General features: G+C 39.8%; 2 protein-coding genes and 1 long non-coding RNA gene across 5 annotated transcripts in view; 1 reads left to right on the forward strand and 2 right to left on the reverse strand.

The window, feature by feature from the left end:
* Positions 1-10: 10 nt before the first annotated feature.
* Positions 11-10,956, reverse strand: slc43a2b (solute carrier family 43 member 2b). 3 transcript variants are annotated; one of them, XM_085289079.1, is made up of 15 exons: positions 10,832-10,956; positions 9,667-9,979; positions 7,113-7,407; positions 6,932-6,987; positions 6,748-6,824; positions 4,646-4,738; positions 4,169-4,302; positions 3,768-3,964; positions 3,528-3,671; positions 3,375-3,392; positions 2,692-2,824; positions 2,403-2,535; positions 1,845-1,918; positions 1,585-1,708; positions 11-1,508 (listed from the first exon to the last, which is right to left on the reverse strand). In XM_085289079.1, the coding sequence occupies exons 2-15, from the start codon at positions 9,824-9,826 to the stop codon at positions 1,347-1,349; spliced, it is 1,800 nt and encodes a 599-aa protein (XP_085145205.1). In that variant the 5' UTR covers positions 9,827-9,979; positions 10,832-10,956; the 3' UTR covers positions 11-1,346. The 3 variants fall into 3 exon arrangements, with proteins under 3 accessions (XP_085145205.1, XP_085145206.1, XP_085145207.1); XM_085289080.1 differs by lacking the exon at positions 10,832-10,956 and adding an exon at positions 10,409-10,428; XM_085289081.1 differs by lacking the exon at positions 3,375-3,392.
* The window catches only part of LOC146565737 (uncharacterized), a 12,227-nt gene continuing 2,709 nt past the window's right edge, over positions 7,292-16,809 (forward strand). The window contains exons 1-2 of the long non-coding RNA XR_014894154.1: positions 7,292-7,425; positions 8,728-8,788. This is a non-coding gene — a long non-coding RNA (uncharacterized LOC146565737). The remainder of the gene's footprint in view (positions 7,426-8,727; positions 8,789-16,809) is intronic.
* Positions 12,623-16,809, reverse strand: part of hephl1b (hephaestin-like 1b) — an 18,308-nt gene continuing 14,121 nt past the window's right edge. Inside the window, exons 14-20 of the mRNA XM_085289078.1 lie at positions 16,625-16,750; positions 16,427-16,533; positions 16,094-16,328; positions 14,336-14,475; positions 14,049-14,202; positions 13,926-13,946; positions 12,623-13,056 (exon numbers count right to left, since the gene is read on the reverse strand). Of these exons, the coding sequence (XP_085145204.1) occupies positions 12,998-13,056; positions 13,926-13,946; positions 14,049-14,202; positions 14,336-14,475; positions 16,094-16,328; positions 16,427-16,533; positions 16,625-16,750 (842 nt within the window). The 3' untranslated portion in view covers positions 12,623-12,997. The remainder of the gene's footprint in view (positions 13,057-13,925; positions 13,947-14,048; positions 14,203-14,335; positions 14,476-16,093; positions 16,329-16,426; positions 16,534-16,624; positions 16,751-16,809) is intronic.

A 16,809-nucleotide genomic window follows, 5' to 3' on the forward strand; every position in this document is an offset into this window, starting at 1 on the left:
TGCAGTCTGATAAAAAGTGAAAAAAGCAAGAGTCTTTATTAACCTCGGCAGATTTTTTTCATATTAAACAAACTTGCACAACAAAACATCCCTACATCATGACAGGAGGAGCTCTATGCTAACAGCACAGTATACAATCAGACACAGAAGTAGTTGTCAGCAGAGAGCAACTTAAATATGCCAAGAAATTTGAGTGTAAAATAAAATAAATAGAAATAAGAAGGCAGAAAATTCTAAGGCTAAGCAGAACTATTGCTGAAGAGATGAAGGGGAACTGTCAAACTGAGCTTTTTTTGTGTGAAAGAAGGGTAAAAGTGCTGTATTTCTCTCAAGAGTAGGCGGACAGACTGGACCAAATACTGACTTTAAGGTAAGGCATCTGAACTGTAAGTAATTTACTCGTTTTTTTATTTTATTTGTATTGACATCGATGTGTAAATGGTAATGTCAAAAGCTGTTTTCACTGATATGTGTGATGAACCTTCAGTTAGATTCGACATCGAAATGCACCCTAAATTTAAATTATAAATAGAAAAACTAAAGTCAAAGAGTAAAATAAATAGTCTACAAACACACCACAGAGTGGCTCATTGAATGGATTGGAACCTTCAAAATACTGACATTCATCAATACTACACGATGCGCTAAGCTACAGTTGTACTGTAATCAGATGTTAGCTTTAAGAAAAAAAAAAATCCACCTCTGTAATTACTGTCCTGACTGTCTTTACTACTCGCTTGAGAAACATCAGCAAAAAGGCTCTTCTCCCCTTTCTGTTTCTCCTTAACAACACTGAATCAAAATCTACTGTACAGCAAAAACCCAGCAGGTGAACAGAAAGGTGGTACTTTGCTGATTTTAAGTCAAAGTATGACAAAAACAAAAGAAAAGAAAAACAGATTCTGGTTTTCTGAATGACGTGGGATTCACAGAGGAAGAATCATCCTTTTTATGGTCGTGGGAGAAATACTGAAAGCAGCCTTAGGAGTGAGCTGCACTAGCGTGCGGCTCATTGGGGAGGGGATACAAAAAGACGTCAGAGGAGGATTTGGGGGAATACAGAGGCTGTTGCCTCTTTCCTTTCACAGTCTTTTCTCTCTCTTGTTCTTCTTTTCGCCCTCTGTGTTTATACCCTTAGGTTTATTTATCTTTGTAGCATTTGGAAAATGGGCATATAGGTCCGTTGGTTTGTGTAATGTATAGAGAAGTACAAAAACATTATGTTTCATTGTGATATTTAACATTTCAGTTTTCCTTTTACAACCAGCTCCTTGTGTTCACGTGATTGCCCATGTTTCTCAAAATCTTCTTCATCCCTTCTTTTGTTTTCCTATGTTTGCTTTTCTCTAGACAAAGGCCTCTGGGATTTCAGAGCCGTTGATTTTGATGTAGATCTTAGCATTGTCATCCTTCAGCTGCTGCTCTTTGTAGAGAGTCCGTCGGTACCAGATTAGGTAGAGAGGCAGCAAGAAGCCCAGCATGCTTAGTACAAGGAGTCCAACATTGACCTAGAGGACAGTACAAGAATTAGCCACGCCCGAGGGCCTAATCTCTGATTGTGTTCATGTGTATGCATATCCATACCCAGAGTGGATCTCCACCCAGTGGTCCCATCATAGCCAAAAACAGTGGCTGCTGCAGCAGAGCAAACACAGCACTGACCAGAGACTGCATCCCTGTTAGACTTCCAAACAGTGACGAGGGATACCTGAGGACACACGAGACACGGCAGGTATCTTTAGCGTCTTAGTGTGAAGCTGCATCCACATATAGAAGAGTAAGATAATGTGTGTGTGTGTGTGTGTGTGTGTGTGTGTGTGTGTGTATGCATGTGTGAGACTTACACAGCAGCATAAAGGCCACCAACAGCAGAGTGGATGAATCCTCTCACAACCGTGTGTAAGATAAATGACACAATCTAGGGAAAGATAAAAGTATAAGAAATTATTATTCATTATCATTTCAGAAGATCAATCATCAAGTCTATTAGATTAAAAGATTAGCTACTCTTATCTATTTACTCTTACTTAGCTAACAGCTAAAACTGGTTAATCTTAGCTGTTAGCTAGTCTTAGTTATTAACACTTAGCTAACAACTAAGTATGGCTGATCTTGGCTAGCTGGTCTCAGCTATTAAAAATCAAATTAGCAGCTATGAAATAGCTGCTAATTTGATTTTATCATTCAGGATAACTTTTCCATCTATTTCTAGAATTTCTGCTAAGCTAAGCAAAACAGTAAAAGTGTTTTGTTTTCACTTTGTCTTGCAAGAAAGTAAACATAAACACCTAAAAGTCTAACTGTACTGTGCAGTGTAGTATAAACTGCAGTCAACGGAGATTGCAATTTACATCTAGTGTTAAGTGTGAAAAATGTTGGTAAACTCAAGCTGGACTACTCACCTGCAGGGGGAGATTAGGCACTAAGCACGTAATCCCAAATCCAACCAAAAGCAAGTTTGTGAGCAAGAATGCTCGCAGTGCATTGGTCACCTTCTGAATCTTTCTGTCTCTGCGCTTGGTCTTTGTTTCTCCTCTTCAGGTTTGAAACAGAAAGAAGGAGAGGTCATTTTTCAGTCACAATAACCTTTTATTTTTGGCTCTATTAATCACATTCTGTGTCTAGAAATGTTGAGAATTTAACAAAGTGGGTTTGTCCTGCATTGCAAAGGATTGCTAGTATTTGACATACTTGTTTAAGGGTTCCTTGTCTTCTTGTCCATCATCACAGTCCTTCAGCTTCCAGTCCATAATCTGACCAATCACAGGGGTGGTCATCAGGCAAAGTAGCTGCAGCACCCCGAAGATGGAAGAGTACAAACTCACTGAAAAAGAGATCAGAGTGAGCATACAATATAAAAGGATAAGGAGAAAGTTTAAAATACAGTGACAGTGTTTGAAAGAATATACCTATACTGACTTGGTTAATAGGACAGTATAGTTAATATTTAGCACCTAGTATTAGTGCTATATTGAGTGGAACAATGGTTGATGCAGGAGGGGGTAAGGTTGTGTGGGTTATTTCTATGGGCTAAGGGAGTAATGATACACGGAAACTGCATCACGTGAAACTGCTCATATGGTGTGCACCCTTTGCTGCTAACAGGCAAAGTTAGTTAATAAGTACAGTAAATAGTCATTCCGTGCAGATTAAAGCAGAATGAAAGATCAAAACAACAGCCAAGGTCAACTGATGAAATAAAATAACTAGCTATTAAAAAAGGTGCTATTCAATGCTGTGAATGGTACTATTCACAGCATTGAATAGTACTAATCACTGCTGTGATGCGTTTCTAAATTGTAAGTGTTTTCACCTTGAAATGTAACAGTCGAATGATTTAGTAATCTACTGATACAGAAGACTTCTTATCTTACCAACTTCCATTCTTTCCACTGAAAATCCAATTAAAACAAGTAAGCCAAACTGCTTTCAAGTTATGATTCATATTTGTTGAGAAAGAAACAGCAAAAGCATTCATGTTTAAGTATGCGTGCAAACTTCAAGCAAAGAGAAGTCGAGAAAGTGACCTTTATTGAGGTCTCCATCGGTGAGTGACTCCAGGACGCTGTTCATGGCTCCCATGTAGAACAAAAGACGAAGCTGAGTCATAGACATGGTCACTAGACTGAGCAGGAAAACTGGAGTGATGATAGTTTTAAAGAATGACTGGGCTGCAGAGGAGAAACGAAAAACGAAGAAGGGTAAATTCAGTGGATTTAAGTAAAAAGTGCATACATGGGTTCAGGTTTATAATACTGCAGTCTTACATTCTTCTTGTGGCTTGCACTCCATTTCCAGGTCCATGGTAGAGAGACAAAGATTGTTTCCATCTTTGGTAGTCAGCTCCTTTTGCTTTGTGTTGGTGCCCACGCTCAGACGACGGCCCACTGTGGTCACTTGCTTGTAGAACTGCTGACCTGTGATTTTATGGTCGAAGCCAAGCCAGCTGAACTTGATCTTCACACTGAGGAAGCAAAGGATGAGAGAGGGATTAGAAGACTGGATAACAAGAATGGGAGTAGAGGGGATTATGTTAAGGGTAACAGAGAAAAGTGGAAAGAGATGGGACCATGGGGGAATTGAACAATTAAAAAAAACTAACTGTTGGTGTGAATTGGCGCTATATAAATAAAATTGAATTTAATCAATTTGCATGTGTGTTACTAACGTGTAGTCCATATCTTCTGGGCCTGGGAATGGTTCCAGTGGCCAGTTGAAGAAGCAGTTCGTGAAGACCAGTCCTGCACAGGCGGCCCACACCACCAGAATCGTGATGAATGGTACGCCAAAGTCATAGATCACCTGTGTCCAAAACAAGGGCCCATAAATACAAAGTACAGTGCAAAAAAAGACATAGAGAAGACAGTTATAGTCACAGTTCTTGGACTAAACCGGTCTGGGAATTCTAAGTTCTCACATGATTCTTATGGTGCACTTTGTTAATTGGGTTAGACAAAATCAAAGTTATCCTGTACTAATTGGCAGGAAAACCCACTCCTTGCATTTAACCCATCCTGAGAATTAGAACCAGTTCTCCTAATACTTCTGATAATCCATCTGTGGACCAGTTCTAGATTTTGGCAAGTGCCTTGATTGCCAAGATTAAGGTGCCAGGAGAAAATACGTAGCCTTCAGTGTTTGTTACCTTGACACCGGGAAAAGTGACAGCAGAGGATGCGTAGGAGCCGATCATCAGGGCGATGAAGGTTGAACGAAGGTCCCCAAACATGTTTGGTAGCTAGAAGAGAAACGAATGAAGAAACAGGGAAAGAGGCCGTGAGCTTTACAGTGTTTTTGTTCTCTAGATTTTTGCATTAGATTGCACAGCAACTGAGATTAGATATATTCAGTTATCTAAAGGAAAAAATGGGGAGGTCAACTGTTGTGCAGCTGCACTTAGTTTAGTTTGGGAGGGGGTGGAGGTAGAGGGTGTGGGTGCAGATTGGGGCACTGTGAGGCTGGTACCTACTGACAATGGGGTCACAGTTTACAGTAAGACCCAATTAGTAAGCAGACTTGGCACCATGGCGCGAACATCAGAGAAAACAAAAATGCAACAGAGTGACATGAAACCAGCCCACCTCGGTGTATGTAAATATAAAACAGCATCACATAACACACACAGCTGTCCAACATACGACACTACTGATGAGTTCTTTCCAGCTGAAACAATCGGACGGGTCGGCTGAGGCGAGGTGACATTTGAGGACATAAAGATGTCTTTAATATACTTTTCTTTAAGAAAAAAAAATGGATTTGGAAGCCAAAACGGGAGACAGCGGGTGACAACAAAACATCCGAATACAAAGGCATTCACAAGCTGTTCTGTTTTCAGGAGACTGAACAACAACAAGCTCATTCAATTACATAAGAGTGGGGAAAGCTAAGGAAGAGGTATGTGAGTGCTAAATTGAGAAGGCGTGTGCACCCAGGTTACCAGGATTTCCCAACACTTTAATCAGGAATAACTTGAAAACTCATCTCATTGAGTTTAAATGACTAAAGGTGCTGTGCACAAGCAACTGCTGGATGAAACCTAGAACGCGGAAGGTGAGCTGACATTAGCACTGAGCCAGTAGTGGCCACTGAGGGCAGCTGACTGTTACCCAACATCCCTCAGCTGAGAATGAATGCTTTAAGGTTTGTGGAGAAGTCACGGACAAGCAGTCAAGCAACAGGGTTGTGTCTAATGATTAACCCGACACTGAGGCTTTCTTGTAAATTGAGCTGCTGAGGAGATGAAGTGAAACTTGGTGCGAGGGAAACATCTTTTTATGCACCACCTCTGGAGACTGACAGTAAAGGGAGCAAACAATTCTTTAAATCAAGGTTTTACTATAACACTGATATGAATGGCCATGGCAGCAAGTAATGAGAGACACGACAAATACAACAGGAGAAATAAAGGATGTAACAGCAAGAGTCAGTGCTGGTATAGAATCGGGATGTTTCACTGGGAGATTTAGTGGAGCAGAGGCCCTCTCCAGTGAACAGCATCACCATGGTAGAGAACTGGACTCCCATGTGAGTCACTGCAGGCTGAACTGATGTCAAGGCCAGAGAAGAAGCGGGGTGGATAATTGCAGGACAAGAATGCAAATAAATGATGATCTTTAGACTGTTTATCTCGGCTTTTGTATCCTTGCCTGTAGGGCTGATTACATTTAAACTGTTTCAGGTATAAAGGCTTTTTCTTTGCTCCAAAGAATCTGTGAAATTTGATGAACTGAATCGAAGGATATGACTTCAGGAATTAGGCTCTTAACTGAAATTTTAGACTTCCAAGAGTGATGCTGCTTGGTTTTTTTTTTAAAGTGGGAATTTCTGTGTTTAGGGACTGTGCAGCAAGTCCATTAAGTCTTTGCGAGAACAGAGAAAAACGAGGGATAAGTAGGAGAAATTCTTGATTCCTCCTTCATGTCCTTTGTGAAGCACAATAATATCCCTCTAATCAACTCCCTTACCTGCTATCTGACACTTGGCAGGGTAATCCCTAGGAACGTGTAGTTCAACATTAGAAAAAAGGCAAAGTTAAAAAAAAGAAGATTAAACAGGAGACAGGGTGGAACGTCAGACAAGAAGGGAGGGAGAAGGCGAGCAGGCAGGGAGCCAACAGGCTATTATAACAGAGCGAGTGAGACAAAGAGCTGTGTAGATAGAAACATACATCTGGACAAACATATTGCAGCAGGTGCAAGGACTCTATGGAACAAGGATTATAAAGCACACATCAGTGTGCACACTTACTGTGAGAGAGGTGAAGGTCATGCACATGCCCCCGAAGCCATTGAAAGTAAGAGCAATGAAGATAAGGACGGAGAGTTCTGCAAAAAAACCCAAACAACTATATATAAATATATATAAAAGTCAAAATCCATACAGTGCTCCAAATGTTACAGTGCAAAAAAGACATTTGTTCATATGAACTCACCATTTGGTTTGTAGGCTCCATAAGCAATGAGTAGACAGGACAATCCAAAGCAGGTGCTGAAAATATATGATTGTGTCACACTTCTGATAACAAGCTAACTAAAGCTCTATTTATGACTACACGTGTATTTTTCTCCATACATCACAGTAAGTCTGGATAATTTCTTCCCTTCTTTGCTTACCTTCCCAGCAGTCTCAGTTTGCGAGGCCCATATTTATCCATGACAATCCCCAATGGCAGCGTGATGGCTGAGAGGAGGAAGGAGCCCACTGTGAAAGCCAAGTTCAGCATCTCATCCTGTTCTTTACAGATCAGCCAGCCGTTCATCCTCAGGGGCCCATCCATAGGGACCAGGGGCCTCATCTCGACACCGTCTCCCAAACCCACCACACCAGCCTCACTTTCATAGTCATAAGTGTACTCATCAGACGCCTGTGCTGAATGAGACTGGGACAGATTGTAGTTGGAGCTGTTACCTAAGGACCGAGATAAAGGTTGGTAGAATATAAGAAGTTTTATAGGAATTATGCAAGTGGAAGATATTCAATAAGTTTGGATGTTTCAGGCTGACTTAATGTGCCCTTTTCACTTAGAAGTTTTTTTTTTATAATGCTGCGAAAAAACAAACACCACCCAACTAAGATGCAGTGTTGTGGATAATCAGGAATTTTTTAGGTTCTCTTCTGTGGCTGAAGAATATAGCTCTGAATAGTTTACTTATATCTCTAATACATCAATACATACCAATCAAATGTGCACAGCCAGTTAGATTAATTGTGAACCTCAGCATAAAATAAAAAAAGTGCCCCTAAAGATTATGATATGGAATGCAATTTGGCTTTTATTGCTACTTTGGAATGATATGAACAAAACGTGATAAGCTAGCACTTGCAATAAACTTCACATCATTATCAGGACCTGCAAGGAGATAATGTGAACAAGTGCAAAAGTCCAGAAGACGTCCAGGTGATGAAGTGAGGGGAGCTGCAGCTTTGGACCTTCTTAGCATTAGCTTTCCAGATCACGCTCTTCCAGTGCTATCAGCCACCGGTTATCTCTGGGAGGAAAAACGTGTGTGTGTGGCATCCCAACGTGAAACACTGTGACGCACTTCATGACCAAGTGCCAAAGTCTTCCCCAAGAAGACAGATCAGCATCTCATACCCTTTGAATCACTGGGACACAATGCTGACGGGAGCAGCTGAATGGCAAACTATATTGCTGAACGTGCAGTTAATACCCAACACTGTGTCCCTGTAGCATGTATAGCAAAATGTTTGACTGGGCATCCTGGTGCAAAATGACTTACAAAGGCTAGAAAAGGCATTAAGATGTTGGCACCGAGCTAATGCTGAACCCTGCACTAACACTGCACACAAAACGAGAAAAGGCAGCTTCTAAATGCATCGATATCTTTTGCTTTATTTCATTTGAAGTGATCTGGTATTTCATAATTAAAATTCATAAAATGTTTATTACGAAACACAAAGCACAAAGTGCAGTCTATATATTTTAAATGCCAAATATGTGCTTCTTGTGCCGGTCTATGCTGGACCATTATCTTTCCATTTCGCCATTCTATTTTTTACTGTTTCCTGGTTTGATTTCTACTGCTCATCACTTTAGCTATCTCACCCTCTCTGCCCTTTGTCACTGAACTTTAAACTCACTTATTACCAGCTATAAATGCTTCCTGCTGATTACTTTGTTCCTCAATCACGTCACATGTTTGAAAAAAAGCTGAGCTGGTGCTTGCTGCTGTTCTCCTTTTTTTTTTTCTTCTCTTATGTCATCAGAACAAGATAAGATGACTGTGGCAGTTCTCCAGGAAGTTATTGCTCAACTTTTACTTGACTGGTGAGTGTGCACAGCTTCACAGCTAAAACATTTGCACTAGCCTATAAAATGTTGTTCCTTTGCAGGTAAATGTGTATGGGACAGCTGTCAGCCTTTATAAGTTTTTATTGCTGAATGTTAATATTAGCCACTGGTGCAGAGGTGAGTAAAACATCCTGCTGCATGTTATAAATGCTCCAGGACTTAGTGTGGATACTAACATGTTTACCTCTTTCAGGCCATGGGACGCCACACAGTATCACCTCAGGTCCTCCTTTACGTTCCCCTTGTTTATTCTCTTTTAAAAGACCACACCGGGGTCACTTAGGCTGAGTGCATCAATCCAACCTTTGTTCTTAACGATACAAAGTACCTGGTGTAACTTTTGTCATAGTGTGGGACTCTTGACATAAAGAGAGCAAGCTTTAAACAATACAGACTCAGGTAAAAGGATCAGCCAATCAGTCCATCATTGGTCTATGAGTTGACTCTCAACAAGTCTACTGCACCATAAAACCTTTTATACTTTCACTTTAGACCAACTGACCTACCTGTTACACTGCTCTTTATTTCATTTGCCTGCTCAGATTTAATTTCCTGAGTCCTTAAAACAGGTTATGACACTTGTACAGAAAAAACCCTCATTCTCCCTAAAGAATGGAAGAGGCCAGAACACAGTAGTCTCGTATTACAACTGTTGAATAAAACCCGCTCCTAACTTAAAATCACCATTGCTGTCAATCACTTAATCCTTATTTTATTGGGATATTTCAGCGTACAAAAAGGAAAAAGTGCTTTCCAAAAGCTAAGTCAAAAAACCAATTGTCTTTTCTTTCTTTCTTTACAAGGCATCGCCATAACTATTTTGGTAATTATAAAACACAAGAGTTTCGACTTACCCTCCTCGCTGCAAAGGTACGAGTAGAAGCCCTCTGACTTGAGCATGATGAGGAGCGATCCCCATCCCAGCAGCACAGCAGAGAAGAGCAAATTCTCAATGATAGCAGTCACTGCCATCCACCAGCGCCTGGCAAATGCTGTGGCCAGGGTTGGAGCCATGGTTGATTGGGAAAAAAAGTTAAAGACAGAAGCAAAAAGCAAGAGGAGAGAGATTTAGGGGACAAAGAAAGAAAGGGAGAAAGAAGATGTAGCTGGAAGTGCAGAAAGAACCTCCCTGACTGATGCTCGGATGAAAGATCACAGCTCACTTATCTGTGAAGAGAAAAGAGCAAGAGGAGGGGGGGAGGTCTTACAGTTAGCCTATCACTGTGACAGACAGATAGAAAGGCTCACTTCTTTTTATAAGATTACAAGATCAATCACTTAACTTTGAACCCAGCAGAGGAAGGCTGGCTGCACTGCATGGAAATCTGTGCTGTTTGTTTGTGGCACTTTTCTGATTAATTTAAAGTGTCTGTGTTAGTTAGATACAGAGAAGACGCTAAGCTCTACATCAACTAACATTAAGTGGTGAATGATTGACTTTTGTCATTGTAGGAAGATTATGACATCATGAGACAAAGACCTTGCATTACATTACAGGCACTTATAATACATGCACCCATAGTGGACTTTCTGCTGATTTCTGGAAAAACCAAACTGGTCTAAACTGGACATGCACAGAAAATGGGATTCACTCACTGCCCATGGCCCCTCATGCTCATCCAACCGCAGCTTTTCTCTGCAATTAGTGTGGCACATCCACAGCCAGACAAACAATAAACAAATCAACGGGAACAGCCAACCTCTCTCTCTGTCTCTCTCTCTCACACACACACACACACGCACGCACGCACGCACGCACGCACACTGTCTGTTCAGCTAGTAGAATAAAAGTAGTTGCAGAGCTGCAGAGTTAGTTGTACGCCTCAACAAAATGACCAAATCAAACGAGAATACACTCCTGGAAATCATTTAATTGTAGGAGCTGTTGTTGAATGCTTCATTTAATTAAAAAAATGAAATCACTTTCCCACTCCTGTTTCAGTCATTCACTCTCTATAGCACACTTCAAAGCAAATTACAGATCTGCTTTGACATGTTCAGTGAGTCTTAATTTCTTACCACTGCGGCTCAGAGCTGCTCCTTCCAGCTTCAAAGTGATGCCTTCTGGTAGGCTTTGAGTAACCTGGTTTCTGTGAAAATCCACTTTTATATACCAGCGTCGCCCGCACATAGCGCCCCCTATGGACATTACCATGCAGTATGTCTGGACTCCAACCAGCCTTTATTTTGTTGACACTTTTATCACCAGATAGTTATATAATTTAATAATTGTGGGTCTAAAGCCATTATTTTTACTTTAATTAAATGTGGTGAACTATGAAGAAAAAAGAAAATAACCTGTGTCTAATTAAACAGATTTTACAGGTAATGACAGGAAATATGACGGTTGTGTGTATCAGTTGATAAAGAATAAGAGCAGACTTCCCCTATTTCAGTATTTACGCCACCTGTTTACTTATGTTAATCTGAGAAATTAGAGAAAATAAAACATCAAAAAAGAATACTCCATTGAAGTCTCTGTTAAAATTCAGCAACAGTAAAAGTTAAAGTCTTAAATCTTTAAAGTTGATTTAACTAAAGCTTCAGCATAACTGACCAAAACCCTCTTGAGCAACTCTTGTATTGAGTGTTTTTGTACACATAAGACTTTAAATGAGCTGCAGTTTTTATTTCCTGTACAGGATTCGCCCCTTCTTAATTTTTATTATTGGTTTTGTTTCTTAGTTTAATTCTAAGCACACTGTTAAATGAAAAAAAAAACAAAACAACGGATCTGGTTAAAGCAAGTTAACACACGTTTACACCGAAATGTCAGAGTTATATCAGCAAACTTGTTTTTCAGGTTGGACACTTGAGTTTGTCCCCCTGCAGTGGACTGTGATTCAGCTCTAATCAATTGGCCACTCAATGATTCAGTGACCACTGTGACCATATCTGCATAAACACTGATGTGCTGCTTTGTGTTGTTACAGTCTTCAGTATCTCACACTGAGAGCACTCTTTAAACCTTTCAACAGCAAAACAGTTAAACTAATGGGATCTCTCATCTCTAATTTTCAGCTCTAATCAGTCTGTTTGAATATCAGCAGGCCCATCACAAGGTGGAGGTACCCAGCCTTACTTCACAGTTATTGACAAACTCTTTGCAGTCACATCAAGTAAATTTAATCACTAGTGCACTGTTTTTCCAAGCCTTATCAAAACCATTTATTGACCTGCTTGCTTTTCACACCTTACATTTGCGTCAAATAGTCTAATCATTTAGATATTGTTTACTGTCTCAACAAGGGGCCAAATCTGTATGTTTAACTGTTAATCTTAAGGTAAAAACCAAAAAAATATCCGGTATCTTTTAAATTGTGGCACACACATTGAGAACTTGCTGTTTTTTCATAGAATTAATGCCACCTTGTGGCTTTTAGTGATCCTGGCACAGTCATCCAGGTTCATGGCCCATATGCAAAGCTCAAGCTCAGCTAAAAAACAGTAAAATGAGTCAAATTTGGGGAATTTGTTCAATTTTTTCGCCTTTCAGGTTCACAAAAATGCTGCTATTTTAAAACAGATAAATGTATTGTGACTGCTTTGCTTAACACTTTTACTCGTCTGTGGTATGTACCATGAGTACTGTTTAATCTCCAATAAATCTTTACTCTCTCTGGAATTTCTACTCATTAGTACTCATTTCTAAGCATAAATAAGTCTAGCTTGTCTTAAAAATATACTCTCCTCAAGTGTTCACATCTAGAAAAGAAATCTGTGGGTGTCTAGTGGGACAGATTGTTCCACATCCAAACCCAGCACTGTTGTGCTAGCACAAGAAAATGAATTACTCACACTGACGCATGCCACAGTGCAACTGAAAAAGTTTTTTTTTTATTGCACATTCATACTTGAAATCCAGTATTTGGTAGCAGAAGTAAAAAAAATAAAAAAAAAATAAAAATAAAAGCCAACATAGTGCAATATGACAGAAAGCAGCAACAGAAACAAATCCCAGCTGTAAAATGCTTTGTTTCCTTCATTCTAATGCATAAAGTCATCTTGAACATTATACATGATTGTAAAGTGGTATATATAATTTAACTGGCCTGGGCCATGCTTGATATTTATGTACATGATCTCAATCAAACACATAAGTGATAGCAACTCCGTGTTTTATAAGTGCATCAGTGACCACTGTTATAATCCACACATATAATCTGTTGTCAAGGTCCCTCATCATTAACATATAGCCAGTAGAACAAACAGCGAGAGCAGCATCTTTATGGAGCTTTTAGTTCCTGGTGGTGTAAAAGGAAAAGAAATATAAGTGAGAGATAAGGGAAGCCAGAAAAGCATTACAACATTACCCAAAAATCTATGAATCTTCCCCGTGATGGGCTGCAGGTAACAGTTTTCTAGAAATGCATATGTTTGATCTTTGAAAAAGGGAACACTAAATGTAACACCCGCCTTATCAACATTTACGCTTAGTCAAAAATTCCTTAGCAGCACTGCATCAACAGTGCCACAAGGACACCCGACGCAAATGACTGTTTTGCTATACCCAATACAAACAGAGCAAAGACAGATAAACTTTAAAAACATTCCCCATCAGTTACATAACAGTACTGAGGAAATGCTTTGTCCTGCAGTACTTGTGACCGATGGTGTGCCGCAGAGGAGAGATGAATGGTATGCTGTGGTAGTAACCACACCAAATAAAAAAGACAACTGCTCTTGAAGAAATATTCCAGTGTTTATGCATGTTTGGTTACTGAAAAGCATGCCTCCAAACATTTTGTATGTAATTCCAGGCACAGGATACGGAATCAGGAATATATTCAGACACATAATACATAAAAAAAAAACTACAATGTTTAAAAGTATAAATAGCAACCCAGTGTGTTAAAGTGTATTTTTGTGACAATGACATCATAGTTATTGTAATGTAATGCAGTCCTTTGAAACAGTAATAGTGACATAATACAAAAGTTGTTAAAGAAATTCAATACTCTGTGTGAAATTTATTTTTCAATCATGTATCCTACAAAATTAAGTTGCATTACTTTTAGGCTCTATTTGATATAAAGTTAAAGTGACAGAATACTGAAATCTTCCACCCAGTGACGCCCAGTAACAATTTTTACGTGAAAAAAAGAGATCTTACCATGCGAGGAGTTTTCTGGAACTGAAAAAAACAAACAAGCGAAATGTTAAACTCATTTCTAAATAATAGGTGACAGTGTATTAACATGAGAGACTGCCCCGCAGATCCTTTACACTGACCAACCTTTGATGGTGAAAGTGGTCTCCATGCCAGCATGGATATGGTCAGTCACATGACAGTGGAGCAACCATGTGCCTGGGTTTCCAGCCACCATCTCCACAGTCTGGAAGGTCCCGGGGAACAGATCAAAGACGTCTGCACGGTGCACAAGGTCCGTCTGACACACATAAGAGTGGTGCAAAAAAGGGGGAACAGCAAAGAGGAAATATAAATGGAGATATGATTCTTTCGGTGCGAAAGAAAGAATGGTCTTCCCGCTGCGAGTGACCACTAACAAAGCACAAACAAACCTTGTAAGTAAAGGTCTCTGCATGAAAGTGAACAGTGTGCATGTCTATTTCGTTGCCCATTCCGATGAGATACCAGTCAACTTTCTGGCCCTGAGTCATCTCCAATCCATGGAGGTTCCCATATAGCTTCCCATTGATCCCTGCAGCAGACACATTCACACACAGAATCAGAGACATGGTGCACAAGAGAAACAGGAAATGTGAAAGCAAACACACTTCAGCACACTCATCAAAAGCAAGCTGAGGAATAAAGGTCTGATTTTGTATCCAGTACAGGACTTTATTGAATTTAACCTCATTTCTACTGTCTGATAAAGAGAAGTGGAATGTCCCTGCTTCCTGCTGGATCAACTTTAGATGATGTACATTGATGTTTGTGGGCTGAATTTGGGGATTTGCTTGTTACTATGCGTTATATGTAATTTATTTTATCTTAAATAATTTGCATTTGAAACTTTTTGTGTTGTTTAACTCTCCTCAGAATTTTATTGGCACTTCTACACTGTGCCCTAACTTTACCCAGATTTGCCTATTTTATGATACAGCCAGGGGTTAAAGTGGGCCAGAAGAGGAATCCAGCAAAGATTCAAAACATCATTCAAGCACCGTCATTTAATGAGTAAGTAGACAGGTTAATGCATGTTACTACTGGATGAGTTTATTTTTCACGAGCTGCAGGCTGGCATGCCCTTCAGTAACAAGAAAACAATCCCTACGATGCCTTCATGGTACAGATATAAATTTGCAGTTGCTGAACTTAAGCATCTAGCTGCAGAAGAGGAGTGAGCATAAATGGAGTAACGTCAGGTCATTTCAGATGCAACTTTTCAAACAGCTCAACAGACACGAAATAAACTGTTTCTTTCACAAAATGTGTCTCTGACTAAACACCAGATTTAAATATTGATTAATTCCATCTTAAATCAACACAAGCCTGCTTGATCTCTGATCTGCTCGAGTTCCAATTTGCCTAAAAATTTTATGGGCGAAAGTTTGAACATGTATAATGAGTGCTGTGAAATTTTAGCTTCATATACCAAATGCCTTTCAAGATCATTTTTTAAAAAATGGTCAGTCGACCTGCTTTTTGCACGTTGAAGATTGTTACGGCCCTGGGCCGGCTGTGTACCTTTGTTGTGCTCTGTCTTTAAGACTCCACAGGTCCTTCCCGATTGGAGACCAATCAGCCGCTGCCAGCTCTCCAATCGGGAAGGACCTGTGGAGTCTTAAAGACAGAGCACAACAAAGGTACACAGCCGGCTCAGGGCCGTAACAAAGATATTCATGTTTGAACATGAATATCTCAAAAACTGTTTAATATAAAAGCATTCAAAAGTTCTTCCACAAAAGTAAAACTATTTTAGACAGTCCTGTCCAAACAGAACGGAGTTTCCAGATGGTGCTGTAGTGGTGCTGTAGTTATAAGTTATGTCTGTGAAGGTTCTCAGTCATAAGTTAGAAATTTATTTTGTTAAATTTGTGCATATTTTCTATTTTCGAGATCTGGGTCATTCCATTTCAAATCATCAAGTTTTTTTTGAATATTTTCTGCTCAACCATCTCTGATTTGCTGTCCTGATTCATTGTGGTGGCAACAAAAACGATTACATTTATACTAGGTTACATCAAGATCAACAGACATCAATTTATGTTTATCTTCTCTGGATATAATAGGTGAATATGTTTACTAAATCTAAAGTTTAATTCTTTGGCCAATAAGGTTGTTTTTCTTTCTGTGGCCCCGTTCACTCTTCTTACCGTGCATCTTGTTACTCTCCTCAAACTCTTCATCTGGAGTGAAGTTCTCAGGGTTGAGACCAAGGTACGTTCTGATGTTGTCTCCCAAATACCAGGACTTGTTTTCATCATGCACCATAAAGAGCAGTGCAAACTCCCTCTCCACGTCACTCCTCTCCCTATCGGGACCCTCCCCACGCTTCAGAGTCCCAGGCCTGCATATCACCAGAGGCCCCAGAAGGCCGCTGTACAGATCCTGAACATAAACAAACACCTTATCAGAATAAAATCTAATACTTCAACTCCTGCTTAAATATTCTAGTTGCGCTGTAAATGATGCGCTTCTATTTTTACCATAACAAAGTCAACAGTGGAGTAGTAGATATAAGAGATACAGTTAGGATCCGTGACCCCTGGACCAGAGCGTTCAGGAACATCCCAAGTTACTTCAATAAAGTTGCCTGAAGGTTCAGAGAACATAAAAAGTATGAATCCTACTGCTTCTTTAAAAAGCCAGCATTTTTTATGCCCGTTTAAAAATTCATTTCTCACCGGGTTTGACAGGAATGTGTCCACCGCTGGCCCTAACGCCATGTGTGGTTATTGAGTATGGTCGGGTGGCATTGTTCTTGAATATAATCACGATCTGCTCTCCTACTTCTGCTTTGATTATTGGCCCTACAGGAGAAAATAAAACTCATGTCATCTTCATTCTTCTCTTAGTAAAAACAACATAA

The sequence above is a fragment of the Mchenga conophoros genome, linkage group LG10, assembly GCF_057382185.1.
Source record: "Mchenga conophoros isolate Kocher_MC1m ecotype Shallow Benthic linkage group LG10, M_conophoros_male_GT1.1, whole genome shotgun sequence".
NCBI classification, from domain to species: Eukaryota; Metazoa; Chordata; class Actinopteri; order Cichliformes; family Cichlidae; genus Mchenga; species Mchenga conophoros.